General features: G+C 41.3%; 1 protein-coding gene across 3 annotated transcripts in view; it reads left to right on the forward strand.

Moving 5' to 3' along the window:
* The window catches only part of DAAM1 (dishevelled associated activator of morphogenesis 1), a 179,351-nt gene that overhangs the window by 57,404 nt on the left and 98,984 nt on the right, over window positions 1–22,963 (forward strand). For all 3 annotated transcript variants that reach the window (XM_027111387.1, XM_027111385.1, XM_027111386.1), the window contains exon 2: window positions 8,357–8,575. In XM_027111387.1, coding sequence (XP_026967188.1) covers window positions 8,393–8,575 — 183 coding nt within the window. In that variant the 5' untranslated portion in view covers window positions 8,357–8,392. The remainder of the gene's footprint in view (window positions 1–8,356; window positions 8,576–22,963) is intronic.

Consider the following 22,963-nt stretch of genomic DNA (forward strand, 5'->3'; position numbering starts at 1 on the left):
TCTGATTGCCTTCAAATGTTTTGGCAGTTGTGAAAAACAGATCTACAGGCAACTGTGGGAAGAACACCGAGTTGCACCACCCTGAAGTTCAGAGATGAGACCATCTGTTCACTTAGGCATTTGTGCTTTTGCATTCAACAGACATTTATTGCAAATATACTGTGTGCCAGGCACTGAATGAAACTTGGTCCCTGCCTTTAGGATCTCATAGTTTAGTGGGGGAAACAGACATGAATTAAAAAAAAACACCCAAACCAAAAAAAGACTCAACTATGTATATGGTGCCGGGGGTGTGAAAAGAAATGTGTGACCATCTCTGGGACATTGAAGGGTCATAAAAGCAGCAGTATTGGAGTGTGGTCTTGACTGGTAAGTGGAAGATAGTCAGGTAAAGATGGAAAGGAGCACCTAGGCTGAGGGGACTGCAGAGGGATGGGCTCAGAGGTGCAACTACTGCTGCGGGCATGTGTGTATGGGGCGGGCACAGGGGTGCACAGCAGTTAAGGTGTGGGAGAAGAGGGTAGAAAATAAAGGAGGGTCTTTATTTGGTCCAGGCTGGGAAGTTGGACCATATCCAGGAGACACTGCAGAGCCCAGTGACACAGTCGGATTTATGACGTGCTGAGAATAAATCCCAGATTCCTCACTGCGGTGTACAAGGCCCTGGGGTCTGGGCCCCTGCCCCCTGCAACCTCATCTCTCTTAACAACACTCCCATTACTCGCTATGCTCCAGCCCCACTAGTCTTTCTCCCTGATTCAAATGTGCCGAGGTCCCCACCTGCCCTGGGCTGCTGCACACACTCCTGCTGCCTGGAGTCCTCTTCCCTGACACTCTGCAGAGCTCGTCCCATTTATGCATCAGTCTTCACTTTAAATGCCCCCTCTCAGATCACACTATCTAAAGTAGCTGTCCCCTCCCACCAGCACCATCACCAGCATTTTCTTTCATTTTCTTCTTGCATCCCCTGTAACACTAACTAAAATCAGTAATTATGTTATAGTTTACTTGATTCTTTTACCTGCTTTCTTCAAATCAAATAAGCTCCCTAAAGACATATTCTCTTATTTTCAGCCTTTTTTCTTTAGTACCTAGCACAGTGTTTGGCACCTGATTGATGCTTGATAAACATTGGACACAATGAATTAAATGGATAAATGTGATGGACTAGGGCAGCTGTTGGCAGCCTTCAGCCCACGGGCCCACGTGGGCACACCACCTATTCTTGTATGTTCCATGAGCTAAGAATGATTTCCACATTTTTAAATGGTTTAAAATAAATATTTGTGACATGAGAAAGTTATATAAAATTCAATTTTAGTGTCACAAATAAAGTTTTCTTGGCACACAGGCACACACCCTTGTTTACAGAAATGTCTTTCATGTTGTGGCAGGCTTGAGCATTTGTGATAGAGGCTTAATGGCCTACAAAGCCTGAGATATTCACTATCTGGCCCTTTTCAGAAAAGCTTTGTCAACCCCTAGACTGGGGTCGGGAAGAGGAGTTAAGAAGCTGTTGTAGTCATTCACATGAGAGATGAGAGGAGGCTGAACTAAGCAAGCAGGTTCTCTGACCTCTGCAAACCCCACTCCCAACAATTAGGCTGTTCTGAATAAACATCTCTTTGCCTTCACCAGCAAATCAAGTCTCTCGCAGATTACTCTTCTAATTGCCCCTCTCCCTGCCAAGTCTCCTCTTAAATCTCATGTGTCAAATGGGGATGATGTAAAGAAGTGATGGGTGTGAATGTGCTTCTAGAATCTTGTACACAGGCCGTTGTTGGGATCACTCGTTAGTGAAGTGCTAGAGCAGTTAAGAGAGCGGGCCAGAAGTGCCTACTGCCACTAAGGGGTCAAGTGAGATGATTACTTCTGCTTCCTGTTTTGGTCTATATCCAGGAAACTAGGCTCTGAACAGTGGAGCTCCAAGTAAGTGCATTAAAAACGGTCGCTTGTTGGAAATCTCAAAGTTTTGCCGTCATCTACAGTTTAAGGATGGGCTTAGTGGAGGACCTTGTATTTGGGGTTCCACGGAAGAGCCAGAATAAAAACTTGGTCTTTGGGATTTACTGAGGCTTTTAAACACAAATCACCTATCAAAGGCAATATTTGTCCTTATTAAAATGATGTCAATTAGGTCCTTAAATGTAATAGGCCCTATATCTCATTACCCATCTTAGAAATTAGCCAAGACCCCTTAGTATTCTTCTGTTTATAGAACTGTTGGCATATTTTTAAGACTTGAAAAATGCTTTGGACTGAATTTTCTTAGATCTTAATGTCTCCTCTGCTCCCCTCTTCTGTACTGCCAGAACGTAGTATAACTTGTGTTTAAGCGAAACAACTTGTAAAATGCAAAAGTAAAGTAATTACTCTCTTTATTAGTTTCTCAAATACATTGATTACCCTCCTATATGTGTGAGGCACTGTGCAACACACGCCGTGGGCACTTTTCCCTATGGAGTTGACTCTTCAATGGGGGAAGAAAGACCCAGACCACAGATTACCGTACCTGTTGGCTGTGCATTGTAGAGGGTCTCAAAACGCTAAAAGGCCCAGATCATGTTCAGATGAGTGGGTAGGTTAGCAAGACTGTCTGCCAATGAACTTGAAGGCTGAGCATGGACCCTCCATGAGCTGGCCTTCGCCTGCTTTGTTTCCTTGACCTCATCTCCGAGCAGCCTGAACACTGCCTCCCCTGCCCCCTTCCACACACATGCTCGTGCAGTCGGACCTTGACAGTAGCCTCTGAACAGTCTCTCTTCAGTTGACGGACCAGCAGTGGTAGGGTATGTGGGACACTTGAGTGGGAGGTGGTTCCTGCCCTGAGGACACACACCGGAGACAAACATGAACAGTTATAGTTTAATGAGATAAGTCTTATCTCCCATCTCCTGGTGTACATCAGTGCCATTGCTGCCTACCTGCTGGTTAACAAAGTGCAAGAATTGTACACTTAGAGAAAGCCTTATAACAATTTGACATTACTGAGATATTTGTACTGTATTTTACAAAAATATGTTTGTAACAGATTGGTGGGAAAACCGTCCTTCACCACAGTTTGAGAAGCTGGTGTGTAGATCACCATAACTTAGAAATTTTTGATAGGAACAGTTTTGCGTACACGTTTCCCCCTCCTCTGTCACAGAAACAAATAATCATATAAAGTGTTTTTTAAAAATCTTATCTCGTTTTATTAATTGTGAAAGTAGTATTGTGAGAACAACTTGGAAAGTACAAGAGTTTTGGGGTTTTTTAAAAGTAATCCATACAGCTGACATGAGCTAAATGCTGCTTATATTTTAGTGTATTTCTCTTGTCCTTCTTTTCTGCCCATGTATCAATATATACATTTTTTTCATACATAAATGGGACATTGTGTACCTATTTTTTATTTCATATATCATAAGTATTTGCATGTCATTAAATATTCTTTTTAATTTTTTATTAAGTTATAGTTAATTTACCATATTATATTAGTTTCAGGTGTATAACATAGTGATTCAAAATGTTTGCAGATTATATTCCATTTATAGTTTTTATAAAATACTGGCTATATTCCCTGTGCTGTACGATATATCCTTGTATTAAATATTCTTTTTCAAAGGATTGCATGGTGGTCTATCATCTAGTTGTACCATAATTTATTTACCTCTTTCATATAGTTCTCTATTACTAACACCTATTTTATGCCCTTGTTTATTTGTTCTTATAGCTTTGTTCTTGCATCCCCTTGTTTCAAAGCTCTTACAGCTTTGAAAATTTTTATAAAAACACCTTTGATAGTGTCTCTGAATATATCCGTGGAATGTATTTCCAGAAGTTGAAATTCTAGGTCAAAATTTTAAGGGCTTAATAAATTGCCCTTCAGAAATGTTGAACCAAATTTCATCTACCACCAGCAGATGAGGCTTACTGCATTGAGTACTCTCAGGACTGGTACTGTCAGGGTGGGGACACTGTTGACAAAGATAAGGGCAGAAGAAATGAGTGGACCACCTGGATGGAAGATGATGGGAGTGCAAGATATTTATGGGGCATGGAAAACGGTCTGTTGGCTAAGTGTAGGATACTTTTAAGGAAATAGAAAAGACAGAAACAGTGAGTTGGAATTGGATTTGATAGCACACTGAAAGCCAATTTAGAATGGTGTTGGGGAACCACTGGTAGGTTTTAAGTAGGGAGATGGGACCCTCCAGGGTTCAGCTACGGGAAGATGTTATACAGCACCACCTGTACCGTACCACCCCTCACTCCCCGTGTACTTGCCTCTTCCCAGCTCATGCCTTTGTTTGCACTGGTCCCTCTGCCTAAGTGCCCTGCTTTCTAACATCTGTCAAAATTCCACACAAGCATCAGGGACCAGATTCTTCCCTACATAGTTCCTGCTTGATTACATAGCACTAAACTGTATAACATGTCATATTACTTTTGTAATAATTATTTGGTGCACTACTCTCTCCCCCCAGATTATAAGCTCCTAGTGACCCACTCCTTTCTGTATCCTTAGGTATCTACTATCATGCCTGGCATATAGTAGATATTAATACACATTTACCAAAGGAATCCCAGGTACTGCATATGTCTCATATGACCTTGTATAAGTATTCCTTAGGTCAGGATATGTATGCTTCAACAGAATGGGATATTGGTATCTCGGCTAAGTCTTTATCCCAGAGTCAGTTAGGTCATCACAGAGGGCTCCATGACCGATACCTTGCTCTTAATCTCTTTTCTCCCTTCCCAACTCAGGACTTCCAGTTGCTGGCTTTCGGAGGCCACTGTCCCTTAAAGTGAGTGGAGAGCTTGTCTCTAGGAGTGTTTGCGAAACATAGTTGTTTATGAGAATTTTTACCTGAGTTTGCATCATTACACAATCAAGAAACTGGTGACAGATTTTGGAACTGGATTCTCTGATTTGGAAGAGATGCTGAAAGTCCATAAGTTGGATTTTACTTATAAAAAACTTAAGAACAAGAACAAAGTTCAACGAAGCCATCCATTTCCTCACTATGCAGAATTAACCATTGTTAAATGTTGACACACTTGCTTCTGGTCTCTCTTCTGTGTGTATACTTTTATTTTTAAATGCATAAATGATGTATGGATACATTGTTCTTTAAAAATTTAAATCGTACAGATAAAGCTTAAAGACCCCTTGACTTTCATCCCCATGCCCCATAGTCTAAAATTTTTTTGAAGTAAAGTCCTTTGTTTAAATGAGACTTTATGTAAAAGTCTGCTGTTAAATATGTGAGTATCCCATGTACATGTGTCCCATGTACTGTCATGTGCTGGGGGCACAGCAATGAGCAATATATGCAGGGCCCCCGCCCCCATGAAATAATCACAGTGGATAATTTGAAATAGTGGTACTTGCCCTGAAGAACTTCAAACAGGGTAAAGGGATAGAGAGTGACTGAAGCATGGAACAGGACTGGGGCAGATACAGTGGTTGGGGATGGCTTTCTGAGAAAGTGAAATTCGTGCTGAGGCCTTAATGATGAAAAGAACCAGCCGTGCACAGATGTGGCCAGAACACGCCAGTCAAGGACATGGCTGATGCAAAGGCCCTGAGGCAGGACCCAGCATGGCCAGTGTAGTTGAAGTGCAGTGACCCATACGAAGAAAGCTACAGGGTGAGGTGGGGAGGCAGGCAGGAGCCAGATTGTGATGCCCTTGGAGGCTGTTGCCTGGCCTTTGCATGTTCTTATAATTGCAGTGAGTAGCCTCAGGACGTTTTTATAAAATAAGATCGATACCTAATATATCAATATCCAAAAAAGTATAAAAGCAGAGCTGCTGGAATTGAAGCTGGAGTGGGAAGCTCAAGTCAACACTTGCTGAAAATCTCTAATCTCTCTCCCGTCTCCCATCTAAGAGTTGGGGTACCTTACGCACCTTAGGCATTTCTAACAGCTAACTTCAGTCTGAAGACAATGGAGCCAGGGACTCCTCACCTGCATCCTATCCCAATCACAGACATTAGAAAATTCTTCCTTATGTCTCCTTACAGCTTTACCCATTGTTTTGTTTTTTAATAAATTTATTTATTTAATTTATGGCTGCATTGGGTCTTCGTTGCTGCGTGCGGGCTTTCTCTAGTCGCAGAGAGTGGAGGCTACTCTTCGTTGCGGTGCGCGGGCTTCTCATTGCAGTGGCTTCTCTTGTTGCGGAGCACAGGCTCTAGGCGCGCGGGCTTCAGTAGTTGTGGCACGTGGGCTCAGGAGCTGTGGCACGCGGGCTCTAGAGTGCAGGCTCAGTAGTCGTGGCACACGGGCTTAGTTGCTCCGCAGCATGTGGGATCTTCCCGGACCAGGGCTCGAACCCCTGTCCCCTGCATTGGCAGGCGGATTCTTAACCACTGCACTACCAGGGAAGCCCTACCCATTGGTTTTAAATTCATCCTGGGGGGTGACACAGCTCTGACCCTGTTTCTATGGATTCGCCCATAGAAATCAGTTCGAGGATAATTGCGGGCCTCTGCCTCCCCCTCAGGTCTTCTCTTCTGTTTCAGGAAGTGCCTGCCGTAGTGTTAGCCCCGTGTCTCAGCACGTGCTGTGTTTGTCAGGATGGGGACATTAATATATTGTCTGATCATCTGTTGTGCACTCTCTGTGGTGCTCAGCGGTCACTGTAGCTTCTCCATCAAAGTCATGTGCCCACAGCTCTAAAGGATGAGTAGTCAAGACCCAACCACATCTGCTTTCTCTAATTTTTTTTTTTTTTTTTTTAAGAGAGAAATGTAGGGGAGGCTTTTAAGTGTGACTGCCAGTTTCTGTGGGATAAATCCAGACTCCTCAGCCTGGGTTGCAGCTTCTCCACACCAGCCCCCCTCTCTACGCTGACTCCCCCTGGCTCCTCCCTGGAATTCACGCCCTTGTTCCTACCATCTTCCTGGCACAGATGTGGCTCTCCTCCTCTGCCCTTCCAGCTCACCAAGGGCCAATTCATAATCCACCTTTCTTTTTCCTTTCAATCCCATCTCTTTTTAAAAATTGACAATCTACAGAAGTTATACAGGAATATGCTCTCATCATAAAATATATATATATATATATATATATACACATACATATATATATATAATAAAAAGTGTGTTTCCTTTCTTGCCTTTTCCCCAACCCCTTCCTCTCTCAGAGTTAGGAAATTGCTGTGTATCTTTCTAGGCCTTTTGCTATGCAGTCCCATGTAAATTATTTAGGTTTTTGTATAAGATTGTTTTTAAAAGACATTATGGCACATGTTATACACATTATTCTTTGAGTTGCTTTTTTCACTTGACAGTATAACTTAGAAATTTTTCTAAGACAATACATGCAGTTGTAACTTAAAAAAAAACTATGCAGTCATTAAAAATGTATTTTTATGGTAAAAATTCAAATTCAAAAGGGTATAAAGTGAAAAGGAGTAGTTCTCCCATCCCCTCTCTTTGGAAGTTACTGCTGATAACACTTCCTGACATATATTCATAAATGCTTTAAAACATGTAATCCTGTAGTATATAGTATACATATCACATAGTATCTTGAACATTTTTCCATATCTACATGCACAGATGCCTCTTTCTTTTTAGTGAGTGTGTAATGTTCCATTATGTGAATATACTATCATTTATTTAACCATCTCTCTATCAGTGAATTCATTTGATCTTTTCTGTTTGAAAATCTCGGACCCTTCTAGCTCGTGTTAAGTCACTCCTCCTTTGTTATGAATTTATTCAACACAATAAACATTAACTGAGTGTCTTCTGACTTCCTGGTGCTGTGCGGGGCACTAGGGCCACCAAGTTGCTTGATACACAGCCCCTTCCCCCTGCTTTGAGTTCTGCCAGTCTAATAGGAAGACACATTCCTAAGGAACTTTGACTGAGACATGAGCTGGAATGGATAGATATGTCTTAGCATATATATTATTAATTCTGCTTGGGGAAAGTAAAGGAGAAATTGCAATCGAACCCTAGAGGATAAGTAAGAGATCCTCTAGGTGGCAAGGAAGAGAAGGTCATTCTTGCAGGGGAGTAACAAGAACAATATGGGTTGGCAAGAAAGAGCACACGATGTGCAGAGAACAGCCCGGAGCCCAATGGGATTGGAGCATATGCCATGGCGTGAGGTGGCTGGAGTGTTACTGCTTGCTCAGCAGTGGGTCATAGGAAACACTGAACAAGTGCCTAGACGGGCATGTGCTCTCTGCCCACGTTGTCCCCTATGCCCTGCAGACGTTGCCTCCAGATGTTGGCTCCACTGACATTGCCTCTGGCTCACCAGGCTCTTTCTTGAATTGGTCTGACTTGAAAACTATATAAATCTTATCCATTTTTGTATTCTTAACATGTCATGTCCTCTTTTCGCAGAGTTTAATCGGTCAAGAAATAGAACAGAATTCAGCTATGGCCCCGAGGAAGAGAGGTGGACGGGGGATTTCATTCATCTTCTGCTGTTTCCGAAATAATGATCACCCAGAAATCACGTATCGGCTGCGAAATGATAGCAACTTTGCGCTTCAGACCATGGAGCCAGCATTACCCATGCCCCCTGTGGAGGAGCTGGACGTCATGTTCAGTGAACTTGTGGTGAGTCTCAGACTTCCATCCCAGGGGTAGTTGGGGCTATCCAGGAGGGAGGGGAGAGGATGTGGACGGTTTGGTTAGACACAGGCTTGCCTTTCTTCAGTGAAATGGCCCCCATCCGTCCCTTCGATCTGCACCCCCAACTGTCAGCACTGAGCCTGTGGAGAAGGAGAAAGAAAAGGTAGCATCACTACATCAGAGGGCTTTGCTGGTGCTTTAAGTGGAGGGATTTAGACCTTTAGTAGGTCTTCAGATATGTGGCACGACTGCTTCCTAAGTTGCCCTTTCTAATTCCTCCCCATCCCAACCTGAGATACTTGTGTGCACAAATATTTCCTTCATCTGCTTCACACCTGCTGGGATTACCCCATGCTTCCCGCCACTCCCAGTGTGTAGTAATAGTGTCTTTTAAAAAATTAGTCATACTGTCCCTCCCGTCCTTGATCCTTGGATGAAAGACATTATTACTTCAGTAGAGTATAATTATTTAGCCTAATGATAGGACTGCAATAATAACTGTTGTGGGAAGCTTTTTATAGATACTAGCATATTTTAGAATCCACTATACTGAAGTGAGGGATGTATCTAGTGTAGGACCCATTCATCAAGAGATGTAGGTGCTCTCTTCAAGTTTCTGAAGCACCTGTGAAGTAGCGTTTCTTTCCATTCTGTGTTCCGGAGGTTATTACGGTACAGTTAAGGGCACTGGCATGGGCATTAGGAAGACCTTGGTTCAAATTACTGCTCTGACTTTATTTTCTGTATCAGTATGGAAAAAGCATATGACTTTTCCAAGCCTACATTCCGGAAAGCAGAAGAAAAAATAAAACCACCTTCTCCTAGGTTTGATGTAATGTTTAAATGAGAATAATGCAGAGTGGGAATGGCCCAAAGCCTGCCCCTTCTTAGGGGTTCAATAGACGTTACACGAGGACTCTATCCTCCCTTGATCACCACTGGCATTTTGTAACGGAGTTAGTTCTAATCAGACCATTTATATTGTTCAACAGATACTAGAGACTGCTATCATTTTACATGAATCTTAGGTCAAAAAAGTAACGTAGGCTGTGTCATTGCCCTCAAGGGCTAATAACTGAACTGATTGTCACTCCAGCTTTGATGGACCAGGATTCACCTATAAGCTTCTCTTACGAGATAAGCCAAGAAGAGAGAGTACTATGAAGCTGATGTTTGAGTTCTGGCCTCCTCTGTGAATTAATGGGCTGATTACCAACCAAAATCGGTGGGGAAAAGAGATGACTCCTGGCAGCATGTTTACACTTGATGACGTTGAATATTTTCAGTGTTTCAGGCATCTCTCTCTACCCTCTCCAATTCCCACTGCATGCAGAACTCTGTTCTAGATGCTAGCAAGGAGATTCAAAACGGAAAACTAGAACCTGCTCCCAAAGAGCTGACAGTTTCAGTAGTATAACAAGAGGTATAATGCCACCAAAGGAAGAAGCACACACACCTCTGTGTAAATGTGTTTTGGGGTGTAGGACACAATGATGAGGAGGGTGGTCAGGGAAGGCTTTCTGGAGGAGGTGAGTTGTGAGGAGGGATAGAAAGTGAGAAGAGAAGTGGAGGGGATCATTGTTCATGGCCGTCTCGGTCATCTGCAGCTAGTTTATCCTGTGATAGCAAAATCTTAGTGGTTACAACAGCAGAGGCTTATCTCTTGCTGATGCTGCATGTCCAGTGTGAGTCAGCTGTGCTTCTGCTCTGTGCCATATTCTGCTCAGGACCAAGACCCAGGCCTGATGGAATAGGAAAGAGAGACATGGTGAACTGCTAGCAGGCTCTAAGCTTGTGCTTGGAAATGACACGTGTCACTTTAGCCCACATTTCCTTGGCCAATGCAGATCACACAGGGTAAGGACATATCATCCTTCTGTAGAGACTGGCACCACAAGTCACATGGCCAAGCCTGAGGTCATTGGGATAGGTGGAGGATACAGTCCTTTCCCAGGGATGGGCAGTGAATCATGTGTCAGGATGGCTATCAAGAAAGGCAGTAATGATGCACTGATGTGCTTGGTGTTATTGCCCAGTTAAAGTATTTTAAAGCCAAAAGTCAACCTAAGGAGACAGATATTGCTGAGAGATGAAGGCCTCCTCAGTGGTGGAGCTGGTGGGCAGAGCGAGTACCACTCAAAGCATCCACCTCCGTTGTCCTTTCAGTTGTATTCTGTCAGCCTCCCAAAATGAGACCCAAGCCAGAGCCTTTGTGGTGGCAGCTCCATGTACATCTTGAAGACAGCTCATTGTTCTGTATTCATAAAGGAGAAAATTCCACTCTCTGCCTTATTGATGTCTTTATTCTGTGTGAAAATTGCCTACAGCTGTTAGTTGCTAAAAAGCCAATGCCAAACCAGAACTTTAAGCCAAAACCATTGGAAAACAAATTATCTTGAGGTTTGTATCTGTCCTGGTGAGTGATGGATAGATTTTTGTCTACTCTTGACTTCAGGGACTTAGACCACGGATCCATCCAACTGCCAAGGGTGTCCTGTGACACAGGAGGTGGGCTCAAAGCCACTGGGAACCTCTGCCCTGGGTTCTCTTGACTAGTCGCGGAGCAGTTCTGCCTGTGCCCATGCATAGGAGAGGGAGGCCACGTGGCCTCTGGAGTCAGAGCACGCTGCAACCTAGGGTAACTTCCTCTGAAATGGTTTCTATTGGAATTTGAGTTTATTTCCTCACCTACAAAATGGGGATAATGCCATCTCTCTGCTAGGGTTGGTGTGAAGATTAAAGAAGACAGCTTCTTTTAAAAGGCTGGCACCTAGTCATAGGTGCTTTATACCCCACATCCTAGTACAACGAGAAGGATAGGAGATAGTTCAGGTATTTTCTGGACACAACACCCTGGGCAAATATCTCAGGCTTTTCCTTTTCTTGAAAGCTGATCTGCCTGCTGTGAGCACGCCAGTGTGGGTCCTAACTTGCAGACCATTCTGCCTCTATCTGGTGGAAAGCATCTCATCAGAGCCGGTTGTTATAAACTAGTTTCCTTTCTCTCTCTGAAGAGTCACTCATTTTGATGTATTTTAAAGTGTTACCAAATAGGTTGGTTTCAGAATTACTTACTGCACCCTTATCATAAATCTCATAAATAAAGCAGGCGTGGGTGAGAGGTCAGCCGTGTGAATCTTTAAAGAATGGGGGCCCTGAGCAGTGCCTCATACTCTAACAGTCTCCCTACCACAGGCGGGGCAGTCCGGAGCAGTCCAACCTCAGGATGTAGTGATTTCTGGAGGTCCTAGACCCACACTCTGCCCCATACCACCCCCCACCCCCCGCTTTGTTTTTAGTAACAGCTTTGTAGAGGTACAATTTGCATACCCTATAATTCACCTGTGTAAAGTGTACAATTCACTGGTTTTTGGTACATTCACAGAGTAGTGCCCCCATCACTACAATACATTTTAGAACATTTTCATCACCCCCAAAAGCAACTCCCTTACCCATTAGCCCACACTTGCCACTTCTCCTCAACCCTACCATCCCCAGGCAGCCACTAATCTAGTCTCTGTTTTTGTGAGTTTGTCTATTCTGGTCATTTCATATAAATGGAATCATAATATATGGTCCTTTGTAACTGCCTCCTTTCAGTTAGTGTAATCTTTTCAAGGTTTTTCCAAGTTGTAGTATGTATCAGTACTTCATTTCTTGTTATTGTTGAATAAATTCTGTTGTATGGACACACCACATTTTGTTTATCCACTCATTGCTGATGGACAGTTGGGTTGTTGCCAGTCTTTAGCTATTATGAGTTTTGCTGCTCTAAATGTTCATATACAAGTTTTGTCGTGTGGAAATATCGTTTCAGTTCTCATGGGTATATACCTGAGAGTGGGATTTCTGGGTCATATATAACACTGTATGTAACTTTTGAGGAACTTCCAGACTGTTTTCCAAAGTGGCTGCGCTGCACCATCTTACATTTCCACCAGCAGTGTATGAGAGTTCCAATTTTTCACATCTTTGCCAACTCTTGTTAGTTTCCACTCCCTACCGGTCGACCAGCTGCTTTTAAAACGGTTCTGTACCTCCTGGAGAACTGAGGATGTGTAACTTGGGAATGTGGTGTGTGTGTGTGTGTGTGTGTGTGTGTGTGTGTGTGTGTGTGTGTGTGTGTGTGTGTGTGTGAGTGAGAGAGAGAGAGACAGAGAGAGAATTGCCAAATAGAAATAAAGTCTTCTTGCCAACAATTTTTAAATGATTTGGGATATTTAAAAATAAAATATTGAGCATTAGTGTGACGTCTGCATATATTTTATGCCTTTGAGCATCAATCCTTTTTCTGTATTACCTCCTCCTCCTCCCCTCTCCACTTCTGCTTTGTCCTTTGCCTCAGCCACAAATCAAGAATGTAACCAGGGCTTCCCTGGTGGCGCAGTGGTTGAGAGTCCGCCTGCCGATGCAGGGCACATGGGTTCATGCTCCGGAGAGGCTGGGCCCGTGAGCCATGGCTGCAGAGCCTGCGCGTCCGGAGCCTGTGCTCCACAGCTGGAGAGGCCACAGGAGTGAGAGGCCCGCGTACCGCAAAAAAAAAAAAGAATGTAACCAATCTGAGATTCAGCATTTTTCCCGGAAAATAAGATTCAGCTGAAGTCTTGTCTTTTCTACAGGGTTTTTAGGTCTTAGATTATCCCCACCAACATATTTGAAGAGTGCTGGGGATGATAGCTCTGTGCACTGTCCTTGTTCAAGTAACTTCTTCCATCTTAACGTTAGCAGTGGAAGATTTCCTTGGGGAAAAACAGAAGAATGTGTTATTAATTGACAGATCGATTCTTTTGATGTATGTGTGTGTGTTAAGTGCCTGCTCTGTGCCAGGCCCTGAGGCAGCTGATCCTTAATGACTTTGTGGGGCGGAAGGTCTAGCAGGGGAAACAGGCAACAAAACAGGCACTCTTATCCACTGTGACTGAGGGCTGTGAGAGGGGCCACTCCAGCAGTACATTTTCCTGGGGAAGAACCTTTATTCCCCTCTTTTTTCACAAGGTGAGAGTTGATTCCTAGGTTCTATTTCCATCACTCTTAGCTCTCTTGCTGGGAAGTAATATTCTCAGCTTCTCTTCCAACTCCTCTTTGGAATATGCATAGCTTAGTCTCTCTCCCTTTCTCTAATTCTCTGCAAATCAACCTGCCTTCAGAAAGCATACATTCTGTGACCCTTGGTGCTATAAATTTCATAGGTTTGAACCCCCTTGGGGAGTTTGCAATTGTCCAGCTGTCTCCATGACGGGTGGCTAAGTGTCTAATTTAGCACTGAAATCTCAACAAGTCCACTTGTCTACAGATGAAAGTTGGGTTCTCCAACCCAGCTTTCAGGAGTGAAAAGGAAGGTATTTTGATCTCCATTTGCTTGATTTCTTAACCTAGCTGCCATTTAATTCCATTCTTGTTGGGGAAGGAGGATGCTGCTTACTCACACCTACCCCCAAGCCTCACAGGTACCTAGTGTGGAAGGATCTTGGAAGCCTTCCTGGAGGAAGTGATATTTCATGTAAGACATGAAAAACTAGAAGGAATTATCCAGGCGAAAAGGAGAGAAAAGAGTGTTACAGACAGTGAAAACAGCATGTATGGGATTGGGAGGTGAGAGAGAAAATGTGGAAAGCTCAAGGAACTGAAAGTTCAGTGTGGATGGAGTGTGAAATAGGAGCCTGAGCAGATTGGGGTTCTGAGAGCCAGGAAAAGGGGATGGGGATGGTTGTGTTGATTTAATTATATATCTCAGATTCTTATTTGAACCAAAGGACAGTACCTCTGCTTTCTTACAGGTTTTCTCAATGAACTAAATATACCAAAGTACGTAAAAATATTTTGCTGTCTGGTTATATTTACAAAAAATAACCCTTGCTCATTGCAGTCTCTTACTGACACCTCTTACTGAGGTATCAGTAAGTTTTAGCAAAAAGTGTCATGTCTCCTTGGGTAGATTCTGAGTATGTTTTCCGTTGAGTCCAGTTGTTGAGGTGAGATGCCTTGTTTCAATGCTTACCTCCTCTGCCTACTTTAATTTTGAAATGGAAAGGAAAGAGAATTTACTAAGAGCTCCCTTCCAATTTTCTATCCAAATACATAGACTCCTGATTATGCCAAGAGTTGATGGGCTAAGGGTATCCTGCTGAATATTTCACAGGAACAGCCATATTGGAACTGGTATCTCCTCACAGGTTCCCTCAGTTCTCTTGCCTTGTGAAACATCAGAATGTACAACTGCTTTTCCTGGGTGAGGTTTTAGGTGCAAAACCAGGTTTATGACAAGTATGATCATTATTTTAGAATGGTACTTGGAATCAGTTTCACAGACTGACCAGAGGAAAACTTTCCTTTCTAATATAGTACATCACTGTGAATTTATAGCTAGTTGGGAATAACAGGCAGTATGGACCCAAGTTTTCCTAAGCCTGAAATGTTACCAATTCCATTTACAGTGTTTCCTGATTAATCTGCCTTCTTTCAAATTCAGTGTTTAGTCTACCATTTGGCCAATGGGTCTAATGTTCTTGGATAATTTGTTATACAGTGCTGTGCCTTCCAGGAAACATAAAATATTTTAAAGAAACTTACTGAGAAATTTATTAATGATCACCTTTTATGCAATTGAGGACTGTCAACAAAAGTTAATGTCTCAATGGGGAAGATAGTGACGGTGGATAATGAGAAGATTTGTATGTTCATAAATACAATAACTTAGTATGGGTCAGTTTTATCGTTATTAAGTCCTGAGGACACTCTCAACATTAGTAACCAGAATAGACTTTGAGAAATGAAGAAAGTAGGAATGAGAGGATTTAGTTGATGTATCAGAGTTAGATGAATTCATAGTCAAGGTAAGCTGTGCCAGATGAATTCCCTTGGGAACTACATCAGTAATCTCTTCATTTTTCATTATGTTCTGAAGTCACTTTGGTATGAAAAGAGCTACAGGAATCAAAGTTAGTCTTATGATTTACCAGTGTTCAGATTTTGTTCTTTTACTAGCCATGTGAATTGGTACCCATCTTCTCAGGCTATCAACATAATTTCTTTTATTACTAGGGCTATTTTAAGTGCTCTTTAATAATAAAATTTTTCCATTATCACCAGAATTGATGAAAAGTTTCAACACTTTTTATCTGTTTATTTTTAAAACTTGCCTTTTATACGAAGACCATGACTAAGAATAGAAAGTTTCTTGCAGGAGCTATTCAGTTCCTTGTCTCCAAGAAAGATGAAAAAATTGGGTAGCAGGAACATTTGACATTAACCTGATGGAAGAACCAAAAAACTGCTTGTAAGAAGTCATATTTTTAATCTGTTGTTCTTAATTGGAGTGTAAAGGATTGCTTGGTAATTAAGCAGAGGAAATCAGACTGTATAAAGACTTGAAAGATATATCTAGAATAGTCTCAAAATGTTCAGTTGTCTGGAAGCCAAAAATCGTAGTCTAATGAAGGAATTGATATCAAAATTGTTCAATTTCCATGAGGTTAATTTTGTTTTTTCAATTGACAAACCTATAAAAGTCAAAAGAGAAAATCCTGTTTATCTAAAGCACATAGTTAGTTGACAGAGAAGAAAAAAAATACTGAGTAGATATTCCCTTGACACTGTGGCATTTTTGGATAAATCAACTTCATGGGTTCATAGAAAAATGTTTGGAACAGTATGAAAACATGTAATACATCACAAAGGGAAGTGGGAGTGTAGATATGGGCTTAAATGTGTTCAGTGCTAAAATTCCTATGGGGTAGATGTGAACTACTGCCAATATACCGTCAATTTAAAGGTGACCCTAAAACAATCCTAAACCCAGAACTTTATAAACAAATTATTTAGGCCCTGAGAACACCTGATGATTTGCGAAACAGGGGATGTGGATATAGGTGGTTTCGCTTGCTTTTATCTATTGTACTTTTGAACAGAACTTTGTAATAAATCCAGGAATCAAGTAGGATTGGCAGTAGATCTTCATCCCAATGGACAGTATACACTTCTTTGTACTGGTTGAGGTCCTGTCTGCTTAGAGACAGTAAGATGGTCAAGATGGTTTTCAAAGTTTTCTTCAATCTTCTGATTCACAAAAACAAATCCAGGAACGCTTAAGATAAAACCACAAAACCATTTTACTCCTTCTAGTCCTAAATTTATATCTTATCTCATCAAGACCATTCCAAATGTCCTTTTCTCCATTTACATTTTTTACTTCATGTTAGATAGTTTGTTATCAGTCCATTTATTTCTGGGTGCTTCTTAATTTAGATTAGGGACTGAAATGGGGGTGGGGACGCAGGGAGAGATGGAGGAAAGAAACATGAAACCTTTATTTATTTATTTAATACAAATACTGTAAAACCATCTCTGAACTGATAATGTTATTGAGAAAATGTTTATGAGTCCCCTTGGCCTTGATGATTTTCATTATTAGGAGTCCTAAAGAGACGCTGAGCGGTATGTATCTACTTAGCTTTTGGCTACAACTTAAAATCTGATTGTTTAACTTAATCCTCAGGCTACCATGTGCGAGTTACACAAAGTCAGCAAACTGCGCTACTTGCCAACTCTTTACGTGTCCCCTTACAAACCAATATAGGTTTTAAAGACTGGGAGGATAATTTGATCTCCATAAGTAGTGTGGTTTAGGTAAGCTTTCAAGTGTAATTTTGAAAATGTGTTTCAGTAATGGCTAGTTTGTACAAATAACTGCACTTGAGAATATCTATTGATGCACTGGGAATCATTTAAACACCACTTGCTCTCACAAAACATATGTCACATGGCCTGCGGGAGGTGAATGCCCAATACATGGATCGTATATTTCAGTTGTAAACTGTCCTCAACTCTTTTTTTATCTGCTGTGATTGGAATCCCCTATCCTCTACCTTCAATTCCCAGAATTCCTCTGGAATTTCAAACTGTTTCTTGATTCATGTTGTAGGAGCTCAGTACCAGCTACATCTTTTAGTTATGATTTTCTGGCTCATGGATGAAGGAAAAAAAATATATATGTAATATATATAATATATAATATATATTTTTAAAAACGAGATTCCTAAAAAAGGAATTTTCCCCCTCTTGTCCAATTTTAAATGAATCTACTGGAAACATCCTACAGCTGCTAGATGTTTATTTCATTACACAATATAATATTTAAGAACTAAACTGAACCAAATGACTGGAAGCTCACTTAGAATATATGCATGGGTTGTTTTCAGAAAAGATGGGTATTTCTCAGATATAGAAGAGAAAGCAAGTCCTTTGCCATCTTTTAAACAATTGGTTTGAGTTTATTCACATATGGACACTCATTATGTTAAATCCACTGCGAACATGGCTCTTTGCATTCAGAGAGCAGAATGGTACGGGCATCCTATCTGGCTTTTTCACTCTCAGGATCCCCAGAGCAGTACCTGACCCAGAATCAATGCTCAGTAAATGCTTGTGGCCTGGATGAGTAACTTACTACTGCAGGATTACACCTGAGATGCTCAGGATGTATTTGAGTGAATGTATGCATGTGTGTGTGCAGGAATTAATGACGGCTGAATCATCCAGCAGTTGGGTTCCTATTTTGAATTATTCTTGAAGTAGTCCTGATAGATTTGGGCTGATTGCTGCACGCTTCCTGCATCCCTACCCACCCATTGTCATTCTGTTTACTCATATTCATTTGGTTGTCAGTTACTGTGTGAGCGCCAGAGTGGCTGGCATGAAGGATAGCAGATTACAAGGCTAAGGGTGATGATGTCTAAGAAATATTTTCTGTCCTGAACAGTCTCTCTACCCTATATTACATGGTAAAATAAATAAATAGCTGCAGTGTGGGAAGAGACTCATTGTGCTAGATATCTTTTGACCCAATTAAAACTTAAAAGTGTCAGCTGAGCTGCCCAACAAGTCTCTGGAGGACATGCTGAGCTGGTGGGGAGGGGTCTGGGCGATAGCAGTGCTGGTGTCACTGAGGGAGGGGGACGTGTATGGAACTTGGCTTCACAGTTGTCCACAGGGCCTTAGGGTGCCTCTCTCATCTGTCACTCTATAAGCTGATTCTGTGTCTCGGGAGACAAAGTCCCTCCCTTCACTTAGGAAAACACTGCTTAGAAATTCTCTCAATTAAGCCTTGTCAACAGAAGTTGTATTAGATTATAAATATAAAAATTGGAAATTTGGGTGGCTGGATGGGTATTGGGAGATGATTTTAACGTATGTTTAGAACAGAGTTATTTATTTTAGATTACTGGAAAGCTGCTGGTGATGCAGACTAATTAAAAATTAAAGTTACTCTAATGAGTTTCTAGTTGAAATAACGCAAGGAAGCCAAATAAGAAGCCTACAGGTTTAGCAGCAGACTTTATCTAGCAAACTGGATAGTTTGCATTGCCTACTATTAAAAGTAGGAAAGGAAATAGTATAAAACAATTAACCATGGATAGTGAGGTACTAAAAATTATTTCTATTAGTCACCCTTTGCTTGTGGGATTTCTCACTTCTTTTTTTTAATATATCGAATGAAAACGCTTCTATCAGACACAGAGAACCTTGTTGTATAGGTGGTGGTGAGTCACATTGTGGTATTTTGTGTAATGACTAAGAACGTTGGCAGAAATCGTACAGGCTGAAAACCTTCAAGGTTTGTTCTCTGTGTGTACACATCCCTTTTGGGACTTAACACTCTCCGTTGTTTTCCATTTATGTCTTTCCTGACTGGTTAGGAATAGGTAATAATTCACTGAATGCACCTCTGTTTAAACAAACAAAAGTCGTATCTAACTTTCAGGTTTCCAAACCACCTCTATGAAAATAAAATACTGTTCTCAGGGTCATCGTGGTTAAATTTTAAGAGCTGTGATGTCAATTCATGGCTCCTTGATGCGAAGGTCGTTTGCTGTGGTAAGGTTGGATGTTCATAAATTTAATGATTTAGTACAGCTGAATAATACCTTTTCTCCATCCGTTTACAAAAGGGTAATTTTTTTGTTGCCACAGTGTCACCCGTCAGCCCTCCACGGCCTTGTCTGGCCTTTTTCCCGTGATGTGGTACTTCTCACCATGTCATGTGACTTCAGGCCTGTTCACTTGTCCCTCTGAGAGGGTTTGACTTATATCTGGTGGTGGTGAGTTGTGGGATGGGAGGCGAGGGTGGACGAGGGAGAGGGCTAAATCCAGGGAAGGCGCTGCTGGTGTTGGCTGTATGTGAGGTGAACCCCAGGGGGTGGCTGCTTGCTGGGCATGTGGGAAACCTTTGGTGGGTGGGGTTAGGATGGGTGACTTGGGCCCGTTTGCTGTGGGTAAATACCTGGTGTATTTAATTTGAAGGAGAAAAGTTAGCCTTGTGTGAATAATAAAATGTTGAAAATTCTGTGAGCTCTATACAGTGAGTCAGATGGGTGATTACCTTGTCAGGGACTGTTTAAAAACCAAAACCAAACAAACAAAGCCAAAACAAGAAACCCAAACAACCCAAAACAGAAACACATACAAAACAATGGGTTGATTGGCAGGGTGACCCCAAGGACCTGTCCTAGCTTCTCCCTCTCCTCATTTTTTTTTTTTTTTTTTTTTTGATACGCGGGCCTCTCACTGTTGTGGCCTCTCCCGTTGCGGAGCACAGGCTCCGGACGCGCAGGCCCAGCGGCCATGGCTCACGGGCCCAGCTGCTCCGCAGCATGTGTGATCTTCCCGGACCGGGGCACGAACCCGTGTCCCCTGCATCGGCAGGCGGACACTCAACCACTGCGCCACCAGGGAAGCCCTCTCCTCATTTTTTAAATCTCCATTTCTCCCAGCGTTCATCATATGTCTTCCTACTTCTGTGTGAATATAGAGTTAGCTTAACTCATTAGAAATAGAAATCTTGAGTTCCTTTATTAGAGATTTCTCTTGTTAGCTGGAAACTCACTTGTTGGCTTACTGAAATCTATTGACGTGGTAGATTTTCAAAGAATAAATGCTATAAATATTGGACTGAAGGTGTTATAAATAATCCCATATTTCAGTTTAGCTCACATCTCTGACAAGAGCTTTTCAACTCATTCAAGACCCTTATTGTATATTATCTCAAAATTCCTTCACTTGCTTTATTTAGCAAATCAATCCATTTCCTTAGATTTGTACTGTGCCAATTGTTTTCTGATTTAAATAGATTTCTCTAGAGCTGCCTGCTTACTCTAGAGTGTAGGACTGGTGGGGTTTCTTTGTATAGAATCTTTTGGAAGTGGGGCTTGATAATATGCTTTGTGAGGGATGAAACCTAGAATTTTAGTTCCTGCAGCTGGGCTTCCTTCAGAGTTTTTTCTTCTTAATAAAAAAATGTCTAATTATTACCTTTTCTCCAAGATATTATAACTATATGAAATAAATATTTTATAAAGTTATGAAAAACATAATTGATATCTTCCCCAGGAAGAAAAGCCTTTAGGGTTTTGTTCGTTGCTTTCAGTTTTTCAGAAACTTGAGCTTTCCGTGGAGAGGAGTGATGCTTGGTGCAGATGTTTCTTTTTCTTTCATTTGCTAAATCATTTTCCTTTAACTTTTAAAACTCTGTCCAAGAAAGAATAATATGAAAAAAAAAATTCTTTGGCCGATGCAAGGAGCTAGGCCATCCCAGTCTGAGGTATAGTAGCAGGAACTAAATTTATGCTATTCATCTTTGCATTAATTGCCAATCCCCAAAACAATATCTGACATAGCTGGATTGCAAAAAGGAAAAAAATAAAAAGTAAGGTGAGAGGTAAAAGTAAGGTGAGAGGTAAAAAGTAAAAGTAAGGTGATCTAGAAGCAACCGGGATGGAGGTTGGGCTAACTACATTTGTTTGTTAATCTTAGTGAAAAACTTGGCTATTAACCCACAGAGGAGCCAATACTCTTCTCTAGTCCACCACTCAGGAAAGACAAAAAACACTGAAAATGTTCTTCAGGACTTCAATCATTAATATTAACCTATCACGTAATTTAATGTTAAGGGACATTGGGGGAAACATTGCCTATCTCTTGGCCTAAATGGAATGCATACTAATAGAATCTATGTAATTTCCAAGGAAAGGACAGGAATATTTCATGGAAGTGATCACGGTTTCAAACAAAAATTGTATCTGAAGTTGTCCCATTTCCAAGATTGAACTACTTACACTAAAGAGCTCTGCTTTTTCCCTTTCCCTCCTCTTCATACATTTGTTTTCAATCAGTTTCTCTTCTAAAGCAATTCCTCGGTTTATCTAATGTTCAACCAGAATTTTCTTTCCTTACTGTGTACACAAGGCTCTATTTTCTCTACTCTGAATTCTTTGTTTTCCTGGGGCTCCAACAACCAGGCTTGATTTTTTTTTTTTTAGAACTTTATTGAGATATAATTTACAAGCCGTAGAATGGACCCATTGTAAGTGTACGGTTCAGTGCATTTTTCTAAATTTATACAGTTTTGCAACCATCACCACAATCCAGTTCTAGAACAGTTCCATCACCTCATCTCCTCTTGTGTCCATTTGCAGTCTGTCTCTGCTCCTGCCTGTGGCCCCAAGCAACCACTGATCTTCTTTCTGTCTCTATAGATTGACTTTTTTTCCTTAAAAAATTCATGTAAAGAGATACTATCTGAGGTACAGTGATCCTAATTGTTTTGTTTTCCATGATTGCCTCTTTCAGTATTTGAGTTAATTATCAAAATGAAAAATTCTCTTGTAATATTACATTGAAGTAATTTCATAGCTTTGAAGAAACTAATGTGTGAGATGATTTCAAATTAGTTTGTACTCCGTTATTTTTCCTCCTTGCATTAATTGTGCTTCCATTCCCCAACTTGCCCAGCAGTGTATCTAAATGAGTGCAAGTAGCTGGAAAAGAAAGAAGGCAAAAGCAATCCATCCATTTTGTAACCAGAGCATGACCCCAAGAGTGGTGTCTGTGAGATGGGGTGTAGCTTCAAACACAGAAGGTAAAACTAAAGCTAGCAGCTTCCATAAGAAACCATAGAGTATTTTTTTTGATCTGCAACTTGCAAAGATTTCTTGCAGAAGACAAAAAGCACTAACTCTAAAAGAAATAATAAGTTATATTTTATAAAAAAAAACACTTAGTGCTCAAAATAGACTGTTAACAAAATGAAAAGACACAGGTGAGGCAAAATACTCTCAGTACATACCTCTGACAAAGGACATGTTTTGCAACAATAAGACAGACAACTCAGAAATGGGCAAAAGATTTGAGTAGATACCTCATAAAAGAATGCGTATGAATGGCACGTGAACTTGTGAAAAGGTATATTCAGCATCAGTTGTCATCAGGAAAATGCACATTAAAACTGCATTGAGATACCACTTCACATAAACTAGGATGGCTAAAGTTAGAAAGATGCAGCACCAAATGTTTGCGAATGTGGAGTAACTGGAACTGCCA

Source organism: Aethalodelphis obliquidens, unplaced genomic scaffold (assembly GCF_003676395.1).
Source record: "Aethalodelphis obliquidens isolate GAN/ISIS:26980383/991018 unplaced genomic scaffold, ASM367639v1 scaffold10, whole genome shotgun sequence".
Classification (NCBI taxonomy): domain Eukaryota; kingdom Metazoa; phylum Chordata; class Mammalia; order Artiodactyla; family Delphinidae; genus Aethalodelphis; species Aethalodelphis obliquidens.